The sequence below is a fragment of the Mastigoproctus giganteus genome, chromosome 1 (assembly GCF_048544385.1).
Source record: "Mastigoproctus giganteus isolate SK-2022 chromosome 1, ASM4854438v1, whole genome shotgun sequence".
Lineage (NCBI taxonomy): Eukaryota > Metazoa > Arthropoda > Arachnida > Uropygi > Thelyphonidae > Mastigoproctus > Mastigoproctus giganteus.
This window is the reverse complement of record NC_143575.1, coordinates 142,440,777-142,460,933: the sequence shown is the minus strand read 5'-3', so window position 1 is coordinate 142,460,933 and position 20,157 is coordinate 142,440,777. Positions and strand designations below refer to the sequence as shown.

The following is a 20,157-nucleotide window of genomic DNA, read 5'->3' as shown; positions in this document are numbered from 1 at the left end:
CATAAAACAGTAAAAACAATTTTCACTTTCTGGTTTATTGGGCTTTTCTATTAGTGCATCTAATTACCCCAGGGGCTCACATCTGGTGAGTATGGGCTTGGCAAACCCAGGATCCTGAGCTGGATATCATCATTCTTCTCTTCTTGCTTTCTTGGTGATTCCCTTCTACTTCTGACACACTCTCTCTCTCTCTCTCTCTCTCTCTCTCTCTCTCAGGGTAATGCGGGAATTGTTTGTTTTTTTTTTTTTTTTGGCTGGTGCAGCATAAGCCTCAGGCTTCCTTGCACCATATGGCTAATAATAATAATAAATGGGTAGGAAACTCGATCTTATTGCATTTGCGATAATACCGATAACTGCAATTGTGTGGGTTTTTATGTTATTGTGGTGAAATGTGTTCCCCTTCACTGAAATCTTAAATCATATAAAAAACAAATTTTCAGAAATGCTACAAATGCAATTGGCCCTAGCAACAACTACTCCTAGCTGCCCAGGTAGTCCATCCATTGGTCTAACACTTAAAACTGTGATTGTATAATGAATTACAAATGATTTTGTAACTTGAAACTCATTGCTCTGGGTTTGAATCCTCTTAAGAGATTGGTGGTATTCTTAAAGGTCACCTCAGTTATAGCTGTACCTAGTAGATCTCCATTGAGGGAATAGGGTTTGCTTCTGGGTTATTCTGCCTTTTTCAGTCTGCACAACATGTGAATCTACCCATGAACCACACATGTATAGACATAATACACTGGCATAAGGTGAACCAAGACGTTGATATGTTGCAAAACTGATAGCAACAAAAACTTCAATGAGTTGGGCCACTATCAAAAACAGTTACAATACAGATGGGCAGGTGGAGAGTCTTAAAATTCTTTGCTATACCTTGTAAATTTCTGTTCTGGCTTAGACCATGTACTACTTAACCTCAAGTCATTATTAATACTGCATACTGTCCCTTCAAACTCCAGGAGGTATTGATACTCCCCGATGCTGGGAACCTACTTTAAATATTTAATTGCAAAAATATATAAAATATTAAAGTTAAATATTAAAAGATTATTATTTATTGAAAGGTATTTAATTATTTATTAAAAATATTAAAAGATAATATTAAAGTGATTACTCTTTTTCAGATTGTTGGTAGGAGCTCCTAAAGCCATACCCTTAGATTTACCAAGAAATAAATCAGGTGCAGTGTACCGATGCCGAATATCTACAGAAGTGCAAGACTGTGAGCAGCTAAGGTTTGACCCAGAAGCAGGTTAATAGTGCTTTTTATCTGTGTTTAGTATGTATTTATGTAATGTTGAAAAACTAGGAACTTAACAAATTTATGTAGTTTTCACTTGAAAAAAAAAAAAAAAAATCATTTGTGTCAGCTCTTGATGCAACATGGATACAATGAATGGGGTCATTGATTCATTAAAGCATAATTATTGGTACCAGCCCAGGATCGGATTAAGGATGAAATAGGTCCCCGGCCATATTAAATTTTCTCTCTCCTCCTTTCTTTTTGTATGCAAGCAAGGGGAATCTAGAGCAAACATACTCAAAACAGTTTCCTTTTTTATTCAGGGCTTGGATGAACCGTTTCTTTAAACCTAGCTTTGTATTCAGAGGTGGTAACAATATTTGTTTCAGTTTATTAGTGGCTCGTCTTTCATGTTCTTTGAACCTGGTATCAAAGACTGCCTTGTTAACCACACTTTCCTTTCCCAACGTTTATTTCTTGCTCTATTATCTCCCTCTCAGAGAAAGCAAGGCATTTTAGTGCAACAGAGTTGTTGGCCAAGTATCAGACCAATAATTTAACTCTCCATACACTAATCAACCACGATCCTTGTAATAAATTTTTTCCAACGAGCCTAACATTTTCACAATTTCCTTCTAGTGTTCTGAATGTGCAATAGGAATGGATGCATATTTGTTTCCATTTTGAAGGAGAACTCCTTTGATGTGCTGCTACAAGGAATCAATAAATAGCCTTCACTCTGGTTGATAGAAAATTCCAACAAAGTTCATACCAGCTGGAATGTTGTTACAATGTATCATTGAGCCTTTTTGGAAAAAAGGGAGCCAATTCTTTTTCACAGTGTTTGCTATGAAAAGATTGTTTCTAGGGCCAGGAGATTCATGGATTTCAATCTTGAACCTGAAAGTTCTACCAAACATTTTGAGGTAGATTTAAATCCCTCATGAGATAGTTAAGTTTACATCGTGTAAACAACAGTGATCTAGAGTTGTGATTTCTTTGTCACAATAGTTTATATAATCCTCTAGATCACATCTAATGGCATATGTATCAAAGAGGTAACTACCATTAGGGGTAAAGGGAAGGGTTATTGCTTCCGTAAAGGCGACTACGATGGACTGAGACAGTATTTAAATTCTATACAGTGGGACCAACTGATGATGTTACCAACAGCAAATTCAAAATGGGAAGCATTCAAAGAACTTATCTTGGAAGCTACTAGGCTTTACATACCAACTAAGAAATATTGTTCAAGGTTTAGGCCAAAATGGATGTCAGATGAACTAATGAGGCATATGGCAGAGAAGAAAAATGCATGGGATACATACAAATTAACACATGACACAGAAGCCTATGATAGATACAAGTTGATATGCAACCAAGTTACAAAGGAGGTTAGGCAGGCGAAGGCAGATTACGAGAAATCCTTGGCAAGGGATGCAAAGAAAAACAGCAAAGAGTTCTTTACTTATGTAAACTCTAGAAGGAAGGGGATGAATCAGATTGGTCCACTTGATATTGATGGGTCAAGTGTTGATGATCCTGCTCAGGTAGCTAACAAACTAAATGAATATTTTGCATCGACATTCACACATGAGGAGTTATTCAGCGAGGGGAATGCCAGAGGTGTATTCAACTCTAGCAGTAAGCTACAGAATCTTGAAATAACTGGGAGTAAAGTGGAGGAGAAACTGTTGAAGATAAACACAAGAAAGGCACCCAGGGTGGATGGGATCTATCCAGTTATATTAAAGGAGGCAGCAAAGGAAGTAAGCAAACCCTTAGCCATAATTATGAGAGCTTCCTTGGACTCAGGGGAGGTACCCATAGACTGGAAATGTGCAAATGTGACCCCAATTCACAAAGGAGGATCAAAGGCTGACACAAGTAATTATAGACCTGTGAGCTTAACTTCTGTTCCAGGAAAGTTAATGGAGGCACTGGTTAAAGAAGCACTGCAGGATCATTTAGACAAGACTTCAGTTATAGCTCAGACACAGCATGGTTTTGTTAAGGGGAAGTCTTGCCTGACCAACTTGATTGGATACTATGATGCAGTCACAAAAGAACTGGATGCAGGGAATAACTTTGATATTATATACTTGGATCTTAGAAAGGCTTTTGATACTGTTGCACATGGAAGACTGCTACACAAATTGGAGCAGTGTGACATTGGAGGCAAATTGCTGCTATGGATAAAGGGGTGGTTGATGGGGAGAAGACAGAGAGTGGTAATCAATGGACACTGCTCATCGTGGACTGATGTTATTAGTGGAGTCCCTCAGGGCTCAGTGTTGGGTCCATTATTGTTTTCTGTATTTATAAATGGTATTGATGATGGTATATCGGGCTTAATGTCCAAGTTTGCAGACGATACAAAGGTTGGCAGGGTTGTCAAGGACACTACTGACACTATGCTGCTGCAACAGGATCTGGAAAGGTTGAGCAGATGGGCTGAGAGGTGGCAAATGAAGTTTAACATTGATAAATGTAAAGTACTACACATGGGAAACAGCAACCCCAGAGCAACGTATCAACTCTGTGGTACTACACTGACAGTGATAGAGAATGAAAGGGACTTGGGGGTGGTTGTGCAGGCAGATATGAAGTTCTCTGAGCAGTGCAGATGGGCTGCAAGAGTAGCTCATGGAGTATTGTCAATGATATACAGGAATTTTTCCAGCAGGGATAAGGAGGTGATTATTCCATTGTATAAGGCGATGGTCAGGCCACACCTAGAGTACTGTATACAGGTCTGGAGACCTCATTTCAAGAAGGATGTAGAGCTGCTGGAACGAGTACAGAGAAGGGCAACAAGATTAGTGAATGGAACAAAGGGGGGCTCTTACGAAGAAAGGCTTAAGTTTTGCAAATTACAGTGTCTGGAGACTAGGCACCAGCGAGGTGATCTGATAGAGGTGTATAAAGCCTTGAATGGTTTAAGCATGCTCAATGCTGATGGGATTCTTCCTCTAGCTCAGAAAAATCACCTGAGAAGGCATAAATTCAAATTGAGGAAAGACAGATGTAGGATAGACGTGCGGAAATTTGCCTTTAGCCAGCGGGTGGTTGGTTGGTGGAACAGACTTCCATCCCTTGTGGTGGAGGTTGATAGCCTAAATAAGTTTAAGGCTCAGCTGGACAGGTATTTTGAACGAACAGAGGGGTGAAGTGGAAGTGGGTTTTTTTTTTTTTTTCTTTTTTGGCTGATGCTGCATAAGCTTGCTTTCTTGCATCAAATGCCTCTACTAATGCTAATGCTAATGTAAATGAACAGCTGGTGGAGGTGGTACTAGTTTTATAACCTGCTACATTATGGAATAAAATAGCAGTCATTAATATGGTCGATCCTGAGGTACCCACTGCACAATGGGAAATGGCAAATGTCACGACTTTCATTTTTACCAGATTTCTGCAGTTGTAAGCCCTCCACACATGTATGGTACACTTTATGGGGGGGGGGCAACTTTAATTTTGGTCATGTAATTTAATTTCAAGATATTTAAGCATATATTTTTCATAAATGATTTTATATTCTGCCATTGTTTTATCACAACCTATGAGTTGTCGTCATCAAAAGACAGAATATAAAAATTGTGATGACTACACCAGAAAACTACTGAATGCAGAAGAAACATCAAGTTTATACAGCTACCTGACCTGTAGGTCTGAACAAGTCTGGGCACATCAATACCTGTCAGTCACTTTTTTTTTTTTTTTTTTTTTCTTGGTAGTTGTTGGTGCATAGGCTTCTGTGGCCATAATGCACCTCCCACGGTTTTTGCAGTACTTTGATCCAAGCCTGGGGCGGGAATCGAACCCGCGACCTTTGGGTTGCCAGGCAAGCACTTTACCCACCCGGCTAGCCCGGTCGGCTCCTGTCAGTCACAAAGGAAGTAGTATGCATACCATGTGTGTATACAAAAAAAAAAAAAAACACTGTTACATGATAGGTAAAAACGATTTGGATTTTTAGAATTAGCACTAAAAGTAACATCAAAAAGTTAGCACACAGAATCATGTCCTAATACCCTGGAACTCCACTTATAACAATAGTTCAAGAAGAGTGATGCCCATTGGTAACCACTCTGCCTTCACCCATTTAACCATCTTTCTATCCCTAGCTCACATCTAGTGAGTATGGGCTTGGCACACCCAGGGTTCTGAGCTGGATATCATCATGATTCTCTTTTTTTTTTTTCTCTCTCTCTCTCTCTCTCTCTCTCTCTCTCTCTCTCTCTCTCTCTCTCTCTCTCTCTCTATCTCTCTCTCTCTCTCTGTCTCTCAGGGTAACTCGGGAATTTTTTTTTTTTGGCTGGTGCAGCATAAGCCTCAGCCTTCCTTGCACCATATAGCTAATAATAATAATTATGATACACTGTTTTAATTTGTGCTGTAATCTTTTATATGGAATAAAGTCAAAAGCATTTCTGAAATCTAAGTATGTGATTTAAAAAATATTATTTATTAAAAATAATTTTTTTCATCAGTTCCTTTTGTTACTTCATCATAGTGTCCAATCAGATTGGTCAGACAAGGTACACTTTCCCTTAATAAATCTATGCTATGACTGCAGTATAACTGTATTCCTCTCTGGATAGTCCTGCACAACTTCTTTAATTGTGACTCCATTATTTTCTCTAAAACAGAAGACAAGTGTGAACAGGCCAGTAATTATTTATATCACCCTTTGATTTGCCTTTGTCAATTCAGGATACATTTGCACATCACCAGTCTGTAGGCCCAACTTTTACTCCAAGTGAGGTCCCTGTGGACTCTCATAATTATGGCTTAAATGTTTATATCTCTTTCGCTGCCTGCTTTAATATATGGATAGTTCCCATTGACACTAGGTGCCTTTTTTATGATTAGCTTCAACAATTAACGGTGATATAGAGGAATTTTTCTGGTGGGGAGAGGGAGGTAATTTTTCCATTGTACAGGACAATGGTCAGTCCATATCTTGAGTGTTGCATACAGGTCTGGAGACCTCATTTTAGGAAGGATGTGGTAGTGCTGCTGGAGCATGTGCAGAGAAGGGTGGTAAAGATTGGCGAGGGAAACAAATGGATGTTCTTGCCAGGGACTAGGGACATACCCTAGTCCTATTCCACCTATCCAGTTAGAGAAGCCATGTAATAATACAGGACCCCTGCAACTGGTTGTTTCTCATGTTAGCACAAATATGGATTATTACAAAACAGTACAATTGACTATTACAAATAATAATAACAAGAACAACAACAAAAAAAATTATCTGTAGAGTCATTATGAAAAAGTTGACACTCTACCTTGATGTGGGATTAACTTTGGGTTTAAAATTAAACTTTTCTGAGCACTTTTCAAAAGCAAAAACTCATATAGCAATATGGGAAATAGCACAAGAATTGGCTTGCACAAATGAAGAATTGAAACTTAATATCCCAATATATATATATATATATATATACAAAAGTGTCTTATATCCATTTTATTATATTCTTTATCATATGCAGCTCCAGTATGCGACTTGCTTTAGAAATGTACATGAAGAACTTTATAAGATAGAATGTCAGATAATTAGATGGCAATTGCAGAGAAGCAATTCACAATTTTAAAATACGTATTTCTGACAAAATAAACTCTATACTGTGGATTCAGATAGTCATTTTATGAAATATGTAATTTATTTCCCTGCTTGTTAAAGGATCTGATGGATATCCTGCCAATTTAAAAAAAAAAAAAAAACCAGAATATGAAAATATGTGTGTGGAGTATGAAATAATTCTTTTCTCTCGACATTTTGAAATACATTATCATGTGACATGTATAGCAATATTGAATAAAAAAAAAAAGGAGGTAAGTGGTTACATGCATTGCTGGAACCAGAATAACCTATTCTATGGAGTGTTTTTGATGATCATTGGTCCTGCACTTATTTCAGTTCTGTCAACTCATTAAGGATACCTTTGTGATTTACTCTTACGTTTTGTTTTAACTCTCAGTGTACTCTGTGGGTCATTAATGGTGGCTACTCTGGCTTTTGATCAATGGTTATCACTTTCTGTTGTCTACTAAATCCAAGTACAGTACTCAGTTAAACTCAAAAGAAATTTATATATTTTATGAAGGCACTAGAACGTTATGAGAAACTGTTTTACTGTGAAGTAAAAAAACAAACATTGTAATACTATATTTTACTGCATTTCCCAGTGCAATAAAATATAATATTAGTAGTGCAGTAGAAGAACTTGAAATTTTGGCATGTTATAAAGTGGCAGTAACAACTCTGACTAAAGTTTATTCAGAGTTTGAACTCTCAATTATTTTTGCTGGAGGTTCAGTGACCTCATACTGATGTCTATCATCTTGCCATGCCAATGGGTGTGATTATGAGGAAAAATACTGGTTTCCTGGCATTCTCTGTGGATGTGTATCTTGCAAAAGTGCAGGCTTTAAAAAGTTGTTTTTCTGATACTGCCTCTGAATAACTATTTTACTGATGATCTTTAGTGAGTGGTAATAAGGCTGCATTTTAGGTTCCGAAGATAGACCTATGAAGTTTATGTGCGTATACACACACACACACACACACACACACACACACACACACACACACACACACACACACTGACTCTGATCTTTGGCTTGATGACAGTTTTCTCTTCCCCTCCTTCACTACCATTAATAACACCTTGGCAGTCTGTTACCCATGATTCTTCTTGGTGTCCAACCACTCGGTGATGTCATTTTCAGTGGGACTAGGTCTTCAATAACATCTTGTAGTCACTGGTCTTGAACCCACTCAGATTCAAAATCCACATCTTTGCCAGAGGGTTTTGTTCATAGAGGACAAAGTTCTTTGATGTAGCGAGGGTCTTTTGTCCTGTGACATCTTTAACTTTATCCTGCTCATTCTCCAAAATCACCATTACAATCAGCTGAATCAAAGCAGTTGTGTTAGGTGTTAATGCCAGGAACAGATATTACAGTTATAGCTGCAGAGTATTGAGGGGTGTAAAGGAGGATTATTAGGGATCAACAAAGCTTTGATGTCTCGATGGAAAATTCTGAGACATCAAGACAAACTAGACTAAAAAAGTCTAGTTTCATTTGTTTTTTCTAAAAAAAAAAAAAAAAAAAACCCTCATGAAAACAAGCATCTACATGTTTTTTTTTTTTTTTTTTCAAAGATACGCATACAAGTGAAGTCTTCCCGAGTGATATTGGTGATGTTGCTAGTGGTTTCCTCAAGTCCATATAGGATGTGAGCATTATTTTTGCACCTAGCATTTTGTATTTCTTGGAGGGCCTGATGTAGCTGGTGGTCAAGCAAAAGTACAGTAGTACACATGTCAAATTGGCTGGTTCAAATACCAAAAAAGTCTGTAGTTTTTTTTTTTTTTTTTTTTTGTTTTATGTAATTTTTTTTTATTATCTATAAAACAATTATTCTTATGAAAACAGGCATCTACATAACTATGAAATTACTATATTCTTTTCTGATGTCCTCCTGTGAGTCATTTCAAATACTCCTGTGTTTAATTCTTTACTACTTTACTGGGCAGTTGAATGATGATCTGTTGTTAAGAGAACTACAACTTATTTAAACTACTGTTACTCTGTGCAATAATTGGCTTTTTAAAGAGCTTCATGTTTCAGAACTTATACTGACCCCTTGATCATGTGCACAACCCCTCTTGGTGATCAGGATGTCCAGACAAGTAAGAAAAGGGGGATAATGTCATAAGAGAATGATTGACCCTGGCCGGTCAGTTTTAAATCTTATTAGGTAATTATCATGGCCCCCTGAAGGTATCTCCACTTTGTCGTAGTGGTGGGGCTTGTGTGGCCAAATGATCCTGTGAGCTAAAACGGTGGTAGTCTTACTACCAGCAGGGCCTCCCATGCCGATCAGGTTACAGGTGATGACTCAGACTGAGAGATACCTTGGTCCTCCAGGGTATCTCTAGACATTTAGAGGAGCTAACAACCCCACCCCAGAAAACAAACATAACGTTGCGAAACTTCAAGCAAGTCTCAAATGGAATTCGACCCAAGCATGCCAAAAGGATTAAAGAGATTTTTGTAGCTACGTGGAATGTCTGAAGTTTGTACCAACCAGGAACAGGAATGAAATTGGAGAAAGAATTGAAGAGATATAACATAAGTGTAGCAGCATTACAAGAGATAAGATGGGGAAACTTAGAAATTATAGATCTCCGAGAGTACACCCTAATAAATAGTGGAAGCAGAGACAACATTCTGGGGACAGGCTTTATGATTAAGAAGGACACTAAAGCACGAATGATGAGTTACAGTGCAATAAAAGAATATGTACGCTAAGGCTTAGAGGTTTTTTTTAACACATTCATGATCAGTGTACATGCATCCGACAGAAGATGCAGAGGATGAAGCAAAGGATGCATTTTACGAAGTACCGGAGAGAACGTTAGATAAGGCCTCAGTGTCAAAATAGGGAGAGAGAAAGTGCACATACCAACTATAGGAAGAAACAGCTTACATGAAGCATTTCATGTAAGCTTACATTTCATTACTTGTTATATGAAACAAGTAATGAAAATGGGGAAAGGCTAATAGACTTTACAGGAGGGAAAGGCTCGAGCATTAGTAGCACAAATTTTCCACATAAGAATGTCCACAAAGAAACTTGGATATCACCTGACGGTGTCACACATAGTCAAATAGATCACATCCTCATTACATCACATGACGATAGATCACATTGTCAAATAGATCACGTAGATTATTAATACCTGTCATACTACAGATGTAATGGACGTGAGGAGTTATGGGGGGGCGGATTGCAATTCGGACCATTTTATGGTACATTGCCATCTGTGAAATAGGTTCTCAAATGTATATAGAGGGAAAGGAGAGACAACAAAGAAAAGGTATCAAAAAGGTAAGCTTAAAGAAGATGAAGATATTAGAGAAAGATTTAGAATGTAAGTCGAGGAACAATTGGAGAAACACCAACAACAGGATGGTGAGCCCATCAATAAAAATTGGGAAGATATTAAGGATGTTTGTTTGTTATTTGGTTTTTAGGAGCATTAGTAACTAAGGCCATATTGCTCTGGGGATATGCAGTGGTCATTCCCTGACCTTTCCGCAACCTCCGTATTTGGTGGGCATGGGCTCGAACCCCAGTATAATCAAGAAGCGTGTGCTGCGCACTACTGCTCCTGCCCACTTGGCTATGGAGGCGCCGATATTAAGGAAGCACTGAGCGTAGCAGCAAGAAGAGGCACTTGGAGTGGAACAAAAAAAAAAATTAAAAAAGAAATGGCTGGTTCGATCAGGACTGTGAGAAGATCCTGGAAGAACGAACCAAGCCAGGCAGAAAATGTTACGGAGAGGAACTAGAAAGAATACTGAGGATTACAGGGTCAAAAGAGCCGAGGCAAAGTCAATGTGTAGACAAAAGAAAAGAGAATGGGAAAAGAAAAGAGTAGAAAAAATGCAAGAAGAACACGACAGAGGGCAGATCAGGAAATTCTATAAAGAAGTAGGAAACGAAAAAAAAGGTTTCCAGCCCCGTCTTAACCTGTGTAAGAATAAGAAAGGAGTAATAGTGGGGGTAGTAGTGGAGATCACAGAAGTTTGGAAGAAGCATTTTAATTCCTTACTTAATAAAGAACAGGCATGCCCAGAAGAAATTGTAGAAGATTAAGAAGAAACAGATAATGTTGACAGTATCTTCGGCCCAACAATAAAATAGGTACAGGATGCAGTCCAAAAGGCTAAAAATAACAAAGCACCCAGAGAAGATAACATCCCAGCAGAACTCATAAAGGCAGGTGATGAGAAACTGATCCAAAAATTACATCAGCTTATATCGGACATATGGGAAAGAGAAGAATTGCCAAATGACCAGAAGAAGTGGTAATCATCCCAATCCACAAGAAGGGAGATAAACTAATGTGTAGTAACTACAGAGGGGTTGTCCTGCTTAGTACAACATATAAGATTTTATCCTTCATCCTGAGTAGAAGAATAGCAAGTCTAGCAGAAGGAATAGTTGGTGAATATCAAAGTGAGTTCCGTGCAGGGAGGTCGACTGTTGACCATATTTTCACCTTCAGACAGATCTTGGAGAAGTGCTATGAATGTAATATAGATCTGCACCATCTCTTTATTGATTTCAGCATGGCATATGATAGTGTGGATAGATTGGAGCTGTTGGAAACGATGGGAAGCCTGGGCATACCAAAAAAGCTTTAAGTTTGACGAAGATCATGCTGGAAAGAAGCAAGTGCAAGGGAATCTCTGAGTCTTTCGAAGTGAGGAGAGGGCTGAGACAGAGGGGCCCTTTTTAACTTGGTGTTGAAGAGGGTTATGAGGAAAGTATCAGCTACCTTCAATCAGATCATATATAACAGACTCTACCAGCACTTAGCCTATGCAGATGATGTAGTGATGACTTCCAGAAACCCACATATTCTGAGGACAGCTTTTGAAGAGTTTGAGAAAGAAGCAGAAAGGGTTGGGTTGAAGGTAAATGAAAATTAAACAAAGTTTATGATTATAAGTAGGAAGGAGAGACAAAATATCCAACAGATCTGGCAAACAGCGAAGCATAGTTTCAATAGAACAGAATCCTTCAAATATCTGGGCGCTATGATTCAACATGACAATAGTAACACCCCAGAAATTCAAGCTTGTCTCAATGCTAGTAATAGATGCTACTTTTCCCTGCAGAAACACTTTCGATCAAAGTTTCTCTCTAGAAGAATGAAATTAGTATGTATAAAACTGGTACGACCTATCGTGACTTATGCTAGTGAAACATGGGTGCTTAATAAAAAGGATGAAAAATCTTTAAATGTGTGGGAAAGGAAGATATTAAGGAAAATCCTTGGCCCTCTAAAAGTTGGGGAAAGAGTGGAAAATAAGGACAAACCAAGAGCTGAAGGAATTGTATGGAGAACCGAATATAGTGGGAGTGATAAAGAGCTCAAGACTTAGATGGGCAGGCCACGTGATACGAATAGAGGAAAACAGATGGCCAAGGAAAACAATGGAAGGGTAACCGGGAGGAAGAAGAATGAGAGAAAGATCAAGGAGGTGGGTGGACAACATAGAGAACATCCTACGACAGCTAAGGGTGAGACAGTAGAGAACAATGGCCAGTGAAGAGACAGCTGGAAAAAAATCGTTGAGGAGGCCAAGGTTCTACAAGATTGTAGCACCATGGAGTGAGTAAGTAAGTATTTATCATAGAGTAACAGCAACTTAAATTGTAGTATCTTAATGGAAATAGTCTGTGAAGGTCATGGCTCATTTAAAGCCTTGATTACAGAGGTGGTGCACTGTGTTTCAAGCAGGGCATTGTTGCTGTGCTTATTGTTTAGTATGTCTGTGAGGTTGCTCTGTGACATGTTTGTTAATGAAGTGATTCTAAAGAAAATTTAGCTTTTATGTTCCTCTGATCTCACACCTCTAGACTTGCTCTAGGAAGCAATAAAAATGATGCTTGTGAAGATTACTCCTCATAAATTAGGTGAAGCTATTACCAGTGGAAGCTCAGCTGGTGGTCATTGTTATCATGCCAGCCAGGCTGACTTGATTTATATCTGTGTGAATGTGTAGAAATATGTGAAAGTTCACTTTGAACACCTTCAGTTTAAGGTAGGTGCTTTTGTAGAGTGTTAGAAATTTTCTCCTGTTATATTTTTATGTGGATATTATAGAAGTGCATGAGATTTTGACACACACACACACACACACACACACACACACACACACACACACACACACACACACACACACACACACACACACACAGTTTTGTTAAATATATGTATTAGTTTATGGGGAAGAGTATCGAAAGACATACCTACCTAGATAAATCCATGGAGAACACATAGGTAAATTATTGGCATTAGTAGAGGCATATGATGCAAAAAAGCATGCTTATACAGAATCAGCCAAAAAAAACTTCTCATTTCACTCATCCGTTCACTCCAAAAGTTTTAGGTTTTCCTTGAATTTATGTAAGCTCTCAACTTCCACAATGACAGATGGAAGTTTGTTCCAGCAAACAACCACCTGATGGCTAAAGGCAAAAATCCGCACATCTATTCTGCAACCATCTTTCCTCAATTTGAATTTATGCCCCCTCAGTTGTGCAATCTGAGCAAGGGAAAGAATCCCATCACCACTGAGCTTGCTCAAACCATTCAAGGCCTTACACACCTCAATCAGATCACCACAGGTGCCTAATCTCCAGATGCTGCAATTTATTATTATTAGCCATATGGTGCGAGGAAGCCTGAGGCTTAAGCTGCACCAGCCAAAAAAAAAAAAAAATTTTCTGAGTTACCCTGAGAGAGAGAGAGAGAGAGAGAGAGAGAGAGAGAGAGAGAGTGCAGAAGGGAATCAGAAAGAAAGAGAAGAATAATGACCCTTGGTATGCCAAGCCCATACTCACCAGATGTGAGCCCCTTTTGTAGAACGTATGATACATAGACACAAAGGATAATATATACAAAAACTTACTTCTGTATTCCTACAATTTGGGTGATTTTTTTTCAAGGTCAACTACCCAAATTTTTCCTTTCAGTTTGGGAACTTGATCCCAGAAGAAGTCATCCAAATTTTAGGTATACAGCAATAAGTTTTTGTGTATTATATTTTATGTATATTATCCTTTGTATCTATATAATATACTTTATCTACACATTCTTCATAGATTTATCTAGGTATGCCTTTTATGATACTCTTTCCCATAAACTAATACATATATTTAATCACTGTGTATATAAATTACATAATGGATGTAGTGTATATATTGCCACTGCAGTGGCACTAGCCCATAAATTTCATATATTAATGATTATCAACATACTATATATCACATATTTTATATATATATATATATATATATATATATATATATATATATATATATATATATATATATATAGTCCTATTATTATAATCTTAAATTATTAAAGGAAACCTCATACCTTTTTAGTAGGACTGTAATTCTCTCGACACTCAGTCGCTGGTGAATGTATTATTATATGAACCCACCCTACATGCTTAGTCTTAAATAAATCAAATTAAAATCATCGTGCATTCAATTCTCATATCACACCAAGCGCATCAAGACTTTCCATGACTCTTCTCAATTCACTTGGTGTGATTTGAGAATTGGATGCATGATGATTTTAATTATTAGCTATTTTAATTTGACTTATTTAAGACTAAGCATGTGGGGTGGGTTCATATAATAATATATTCACCCACGATTGAGTGTTGAGAGAATTACAGTCCTACTAAAAAATGTATGAGGTTTCTTCTTATAATTTAAGAATAATGTGCTCTACATATACAGTTTGTAAGAGAAGCCCCTATCCTGTGGGAGATCTCAGGATCATATGATGCTACAGGTAGAGGAACAGCTTTATATAAGAAAAATATTATATATTTCAGTTTATTTGATTTTTAGGAGCATTAGCAACTAAGGCTATTCCGGGATTGTGGTGGTCATTCCCTGACCTTTCCTAATCCTCCGTATTTGGTGGTCACAGGCTCAAACCCCAGTCTAATCAAGAAGCGTGTGCTATGCACTGCTGCTCCCTCCCACCTGGCTACGGAGGCGCCATATTTCAGTGTATTATTTAACTTGTGTGTTTTACCTTAAATTTGCACTTAATCATTTGATCTCAAATAGTAAAATGAATATATATATTGTACTGTTTGAGATCACAACCTGTTATAGTCATCATTCTCGTCTTGTCTGGTGGTGTTATTACATGAGATAAAATTTGCATTAAGAACACTAATTTTTAATTAGTTATTTCCTTTCCTCTTTCTTTTAAAAATCTACATTGTGACATTTTATAATAGCACACAGTGGGAAAAAAAAAAAAAAAAGCAAAGAAAGTGATAAATTTTCTTTTATATGTTACACCTACAGGCATACATGATAATATGATATTGCACTTTAATTATACGGTAACACAATTAATGCACATGGGTGGCTTTGATTATGTTATTGAGCCATTCTTTGATATTTGTTTAGTATGGTTAAATTGGTCTCTTGATAAACATTGCCTCAACATGGAAGCATATTTGCTAGAGAAACTGACATGTTGAAACCTTACTTTTTGAGAACTCCAAGTAAACCAAAATCATAATTCCAGTGACTTCTGTGAACTGTTTTTGTCCAAGGAAGAACACAGTGCAGTGCAGTGGTTGGTAGTCACAGCCTTATGAGCTACTTTTAAAATAAACAAGGTAACAAAATAAAAATAAACAAGGTCTATCAATTTTTCAAAAATGTGTCTTTTTTTTTTTTTTCTTACAAATAGTAGTAAGAAGGTAGAATAAGTTTAATATACAGATGAATTGTTTAATATCTATTAAAACTTTGATGTTGATTTTTGGTGAAATACTTTGGTTGTTTTATATACAGACTTTTTTTATGCACCATGATTGACCAAAATATGTTTTGTGATTGTCATTGCTGGTTCCATGTTCTAATGCGTGGGGGTAAGGATAAGTTCTAGAAAATTGATGTAGTCATAGATCGTCGAAATTGTGGCACATTTTAGCCACAGTAACTCTTGCGCCAAGAACTCATAAATCAATCAGTCCTTGAAATTGTATGTCTCCAGTGAAATTGTATAGTATTGTCATTGTTTCATTAGCAGTATGGGCTGTTGTGTTATCTTGTTAGAACATTCTCACTCAATCTCTTCAAGGAAAGAAATAAACAGTGTGATAAGTTGTTGGTAACAGCTTGTAGTTATGGTTTCCTTGAAGAAAAGAGAACTAATAATATGCCTATAGGAAATAGTGTAGTGCACATCTGTGTCAATTTCTGCTTCTAACTGCTTCTAATCATTTGATCTCAAATAGTAAAATGAATATATATTGTACTATTTGAGATCACAACCTGTTATAGTCATCATTCTCGTCTTGTCTGGTGGTGTTATTACATGAGATAAAATTTGCATTAAGAACACTAATTTTTAATTAGTTATTTCCTTTCCTCTTTCTTTTAAAAATCTACATTGTGACATTTTATAATAGCACACAGTGGGAAAAAAAAAAAAAAAAAAGCAAAGAAAGTGATAAATTTTCTTTTATATGTTACACCTACAGGAAAGAAATAAACAGTGTGATAAGTTGTTGGTAACAGCTTGTAGTTATGGTTTCCTTGAAGAAAAGAGAACTAATAATATGCCTATAGGAAATAGTGTAGTGCACATCTGTGTCAATTTCTGCTTCTAACTGCATTAAGGTGTTTCTGTGAATGTCTTTGTGACTGTACCATGATAAACTATTACAATCCTTATCAGCAGATGAAAATGTGATGTGTTTTGATAAATTAAATTATATATGTTTCACAAATTCCTATAGTTAAAAAAATGTGTTATTTAAGTTGTGTGACTTTACATTCATCTCATGCTGTGCTAATGTTTGTGTGTTACTGATACAAGGATGTATGTAAAAAATCAGTTATTTTTTTTAAAAATAGCATAGAAACAGTGGATATTTCATATAATAATTTAAGCAGTTCATATCAGAATAATTAATTTGCATAAAAATATATTTATTTATCTATAGAACCTCCAGATGGTGGTTTAAGAGATGACCAGTGGCTTGGGGTTACTGTCAAAAGTCAAGGTCCAGGTGGATTTGCAATGGTAGGCTTTTAAAGTCATAGTTTTTATGGTTAAATTCAGGTTAAGATGATATTACATGATGAAAATACTCATTGGAAAAATTTCAACCAGCACAACAGATTGTTTAGAACATATGTTAGATGCTTTGTGGACTTTGAGTTACCTTCTTGATAATTTAAATAGCCTGACCATCAGATAGGCAAAAGTTTTTGTAATAATTGATTCATTTGAATGAAAATTTCAACTGAAAAGATATGAATTGTAGCTTTGTTATTTGGACAACACAGCCACTTCCAGTGGGATGGATGTTTTAGTAATAGATTCTTTAGTTTTGTATTTAAATTGAAAGCATTTATATAACTAATTCTGTCCAGTTTCATTTTGCGGTTCAAAAAAAAAGTCCAGCCTACATAAATGGTGAGAATTAATACGAATTCTGCCATAAGGCAACGAAAACCAGTTATCTTAGCCTCAGTATTCCAAGATCTGTTGTGAAATCTATAATAAAGAATAAAATCTTGTAGATTAAAATAAAATAAAAGCACAGTAAACAAAGCAACACTCAGAAAATTAGTTAAATGATTCATGTTTACAGCAGTTGAAGCTGTCCTTTGCTATATCAAACATCAATGGAAAGCAACGTTGGTTGCTTTCCATTGATGGGGCAATGGTCAAGCCACACCTTAACTGCATATCTGACTGCACAGTTATCCCCATATCTTTTTCATTCTCCACTGTAGTACTGTACAGTTGATATGTTACTGTGGGGTTACTGCTACCCATATGCAGCATTTTTTTTTTTTTTTTTTCATTGCACCATTAAAAACCTTCACATACACCACTTGGGCAGGTGTATGAACAACACTAGCCTGCCACAGAAAATCATCTAGTGGAACATATGTTAGGGTTGATGATGCCTGTGATGTTTTAACCCTTAGCTGGCATAAATTTGCTTTCAAGACATTTCTCTGTCCTTGCTGTAACTCTGAAATTGTCATTCTTGACACACATGATTTTAAGGCTTTGGCAGCCTCAAGCCAGGCCACATGAAGACTTGTGCTTGTATGCAAACAAGAAATTGGTGTCTTACGCGAAAAGCTCCCAGTAATATTTTGCCACTGTATCACTACATATAAGGACTCCATTGATATTATTCAATTTTTTGTCTCTAAGCACTGGATCCTGGATGCAGCCACTTCCAGGCTTCTATCTTAATTAATGCCGTGCTGACCTCGGCTTGAAACTAGTCTGCTGTCATCCTACCAATAGCTATCTGACTGAATCCAACATTAGGCATGTGCAACTAGGCCATACAAAATCAAGTTTATATTTTATGTGCATTTATTTTGCTTTTTCTGTTTAGTTCTTCTTTCTTTTTTATCTCTGTGATATTATAACAAATATTTAGAATTATTTCATTCATCAGTTAGTTAAAGAGTAAGATCAAATGAGATGAGGGCCTCTTAAAAATAGCAGCGCCAGGTCTTAAAGGATATGGTGCAGGCTCTGAATCCACAAATTGATATTTTCCATATAAATAAATTTACTGTTTTTTGTTGTTACAACATGTAATATGGAATTGAAAGAACTGAAGGATGCAAATTTACATGTTTGAATGTCTGTGTATTAAACCTACCACTAAGCCTGACTGTAAATATATATAATTGTAGACAATTACATTCTCTCTAAACAGAGCAGAATTTAATATCTATATGAATTTGACCAATAACAGTAGGTTTACTCTGTCATCTAATACAAACTTAGTATTTCAGATTATATTACATTCAAAAAAATAATTATTTATCATTAAAATTTTGTTGATTTGGTAGCACAGTAATAGCAAGCCCACAGGATTTGCCACATCACATCAACAGATGGTGATGAGATATGTCTAAAAATGTGCAACCCCTTGATTTTTGCACATGCAGTAAACTCTTTAAAATCTGGCTCCTTCTAGGATTGGGTGGTACTGGATTTGAGAGCAGTATATCTAGTGGTTCAGCAATTTTAGATGAGCACTTTTGAGTTATTAATTTATAAATGTCTTGAATTAATAACTTGCATAACCCACCAAACATAATGTTGGATGTCATGAAAGAATATTAATCAACTAGCGAAAATAATATAAATTTTATATATTGAATGAAGGGTTACTTAAGGAATTAACAGGGTATGTGATCATCCCTCACTGCCATATAACTTTCAGATCACCCTTTTTCTGCCAAAAACTTTATTTGGAATAAAAGAATAAAACCTGTTTCTCCTTGAGGATAGGTTTTAGCTCATGTAGGATAGCAGCTTTTAATTTGCCTCCCCAAAGTATCCCAGGCATATTCTTTAGGACTTGGTTGTGGGAATTGTCTGGCAGGCCATCCTGTTCTCTGGATAGCTTAAATTTTGAGAAATTCATTGATCAACTGAGTCCGATGGAAAAGTGTGTTTATTGTTCACAAAAAGGAATTTAGTACTAATTACACTAAGGCTCTAAGCTTTCATCTATCATTGGGCAGTCAAGGTTTTTCTCCCAATGATTTGGAGGGGCATGTGTCATTAACGATGATAACTCCACGCATCATTATTCCCCAGCTGTCCATATCTTGAATGGTTGATATCATTATTTGGTCTGAATTTTGGCTTGCTAGGGAACAGAACTTGACTCCATTGTTCAATGTTATGGTTGCAGTGCTCTGTACTCTGTGATAAGGTCTTCAAATAAAGGGACTATTGGCAAGGAGTGAGCATAAGGTATTAATGTGGCTGTTTAAATAAATAACTACTTTCAGAGGAAAGGGCAAGTGTTTGTTTTCGTGGGGGGGGGGGAGGATTACAGAGATAATTAGCCATCTTCTAAGTTATTTTCAGGGGTCTTTTTCAGTGGGTAATTTAAACAAATGGAAATGATCCAGGAATTTATTCTGAAGCTGCGAAGCTTTTTATATCAACAAAAAGATGATGTTAAAGGTTCAGACCGAAACAGATATCCAAAGAACTGATGACCTTTGTGGCAGAGTAGACAGATGCATGGAGATAATTATAAATTTCCAGGAGACATTGAATCCTACAGTAAATATAGATTGATCTGTAATAAAGTTCCTCAAGGGTTAAACAAGGGGCTAGGATAGTTTATGAGAAGTCCTTAGTTTAGAGTGCAAAGAACAGTATTAAGGAATTCTTTATGGTTAAGCAGTAAAAGGAAAATAATCAACCAGCAGTTGGACCAGTCAGTTGATTCTTTTTATTATTGACTGATTATTAATA

The 20,157-nt window shown here is 36.6% G+C and overlaps 1 protein-coding gene across 1 annotated transcript in view; it reads left to right on the top strand.

Moving 5' to 3' along the window:
* The window catches only part of LOC150091168 (integrin alpha-PS1-like), a 552,996-nt gene that overhangs the window by 212,974 nt on the left and 319,865 nt on the right, over window positions 1-20,157 (top strand). Inside the window, exons 2-3 of the mRNA XM_090388878.1 lie at window positions 1,137-1,264; window positions 16,841-16,920. Coding sequence (XP_090245004.1) covers window positions 1,137-1,264; window positions 16,841-16,920 — 208 coding nt within the window. The remainder of the gene's footprint in view (window positions 1-1,136; window positions 1,265-16,840; window positions 16,921-20,157) is intronic.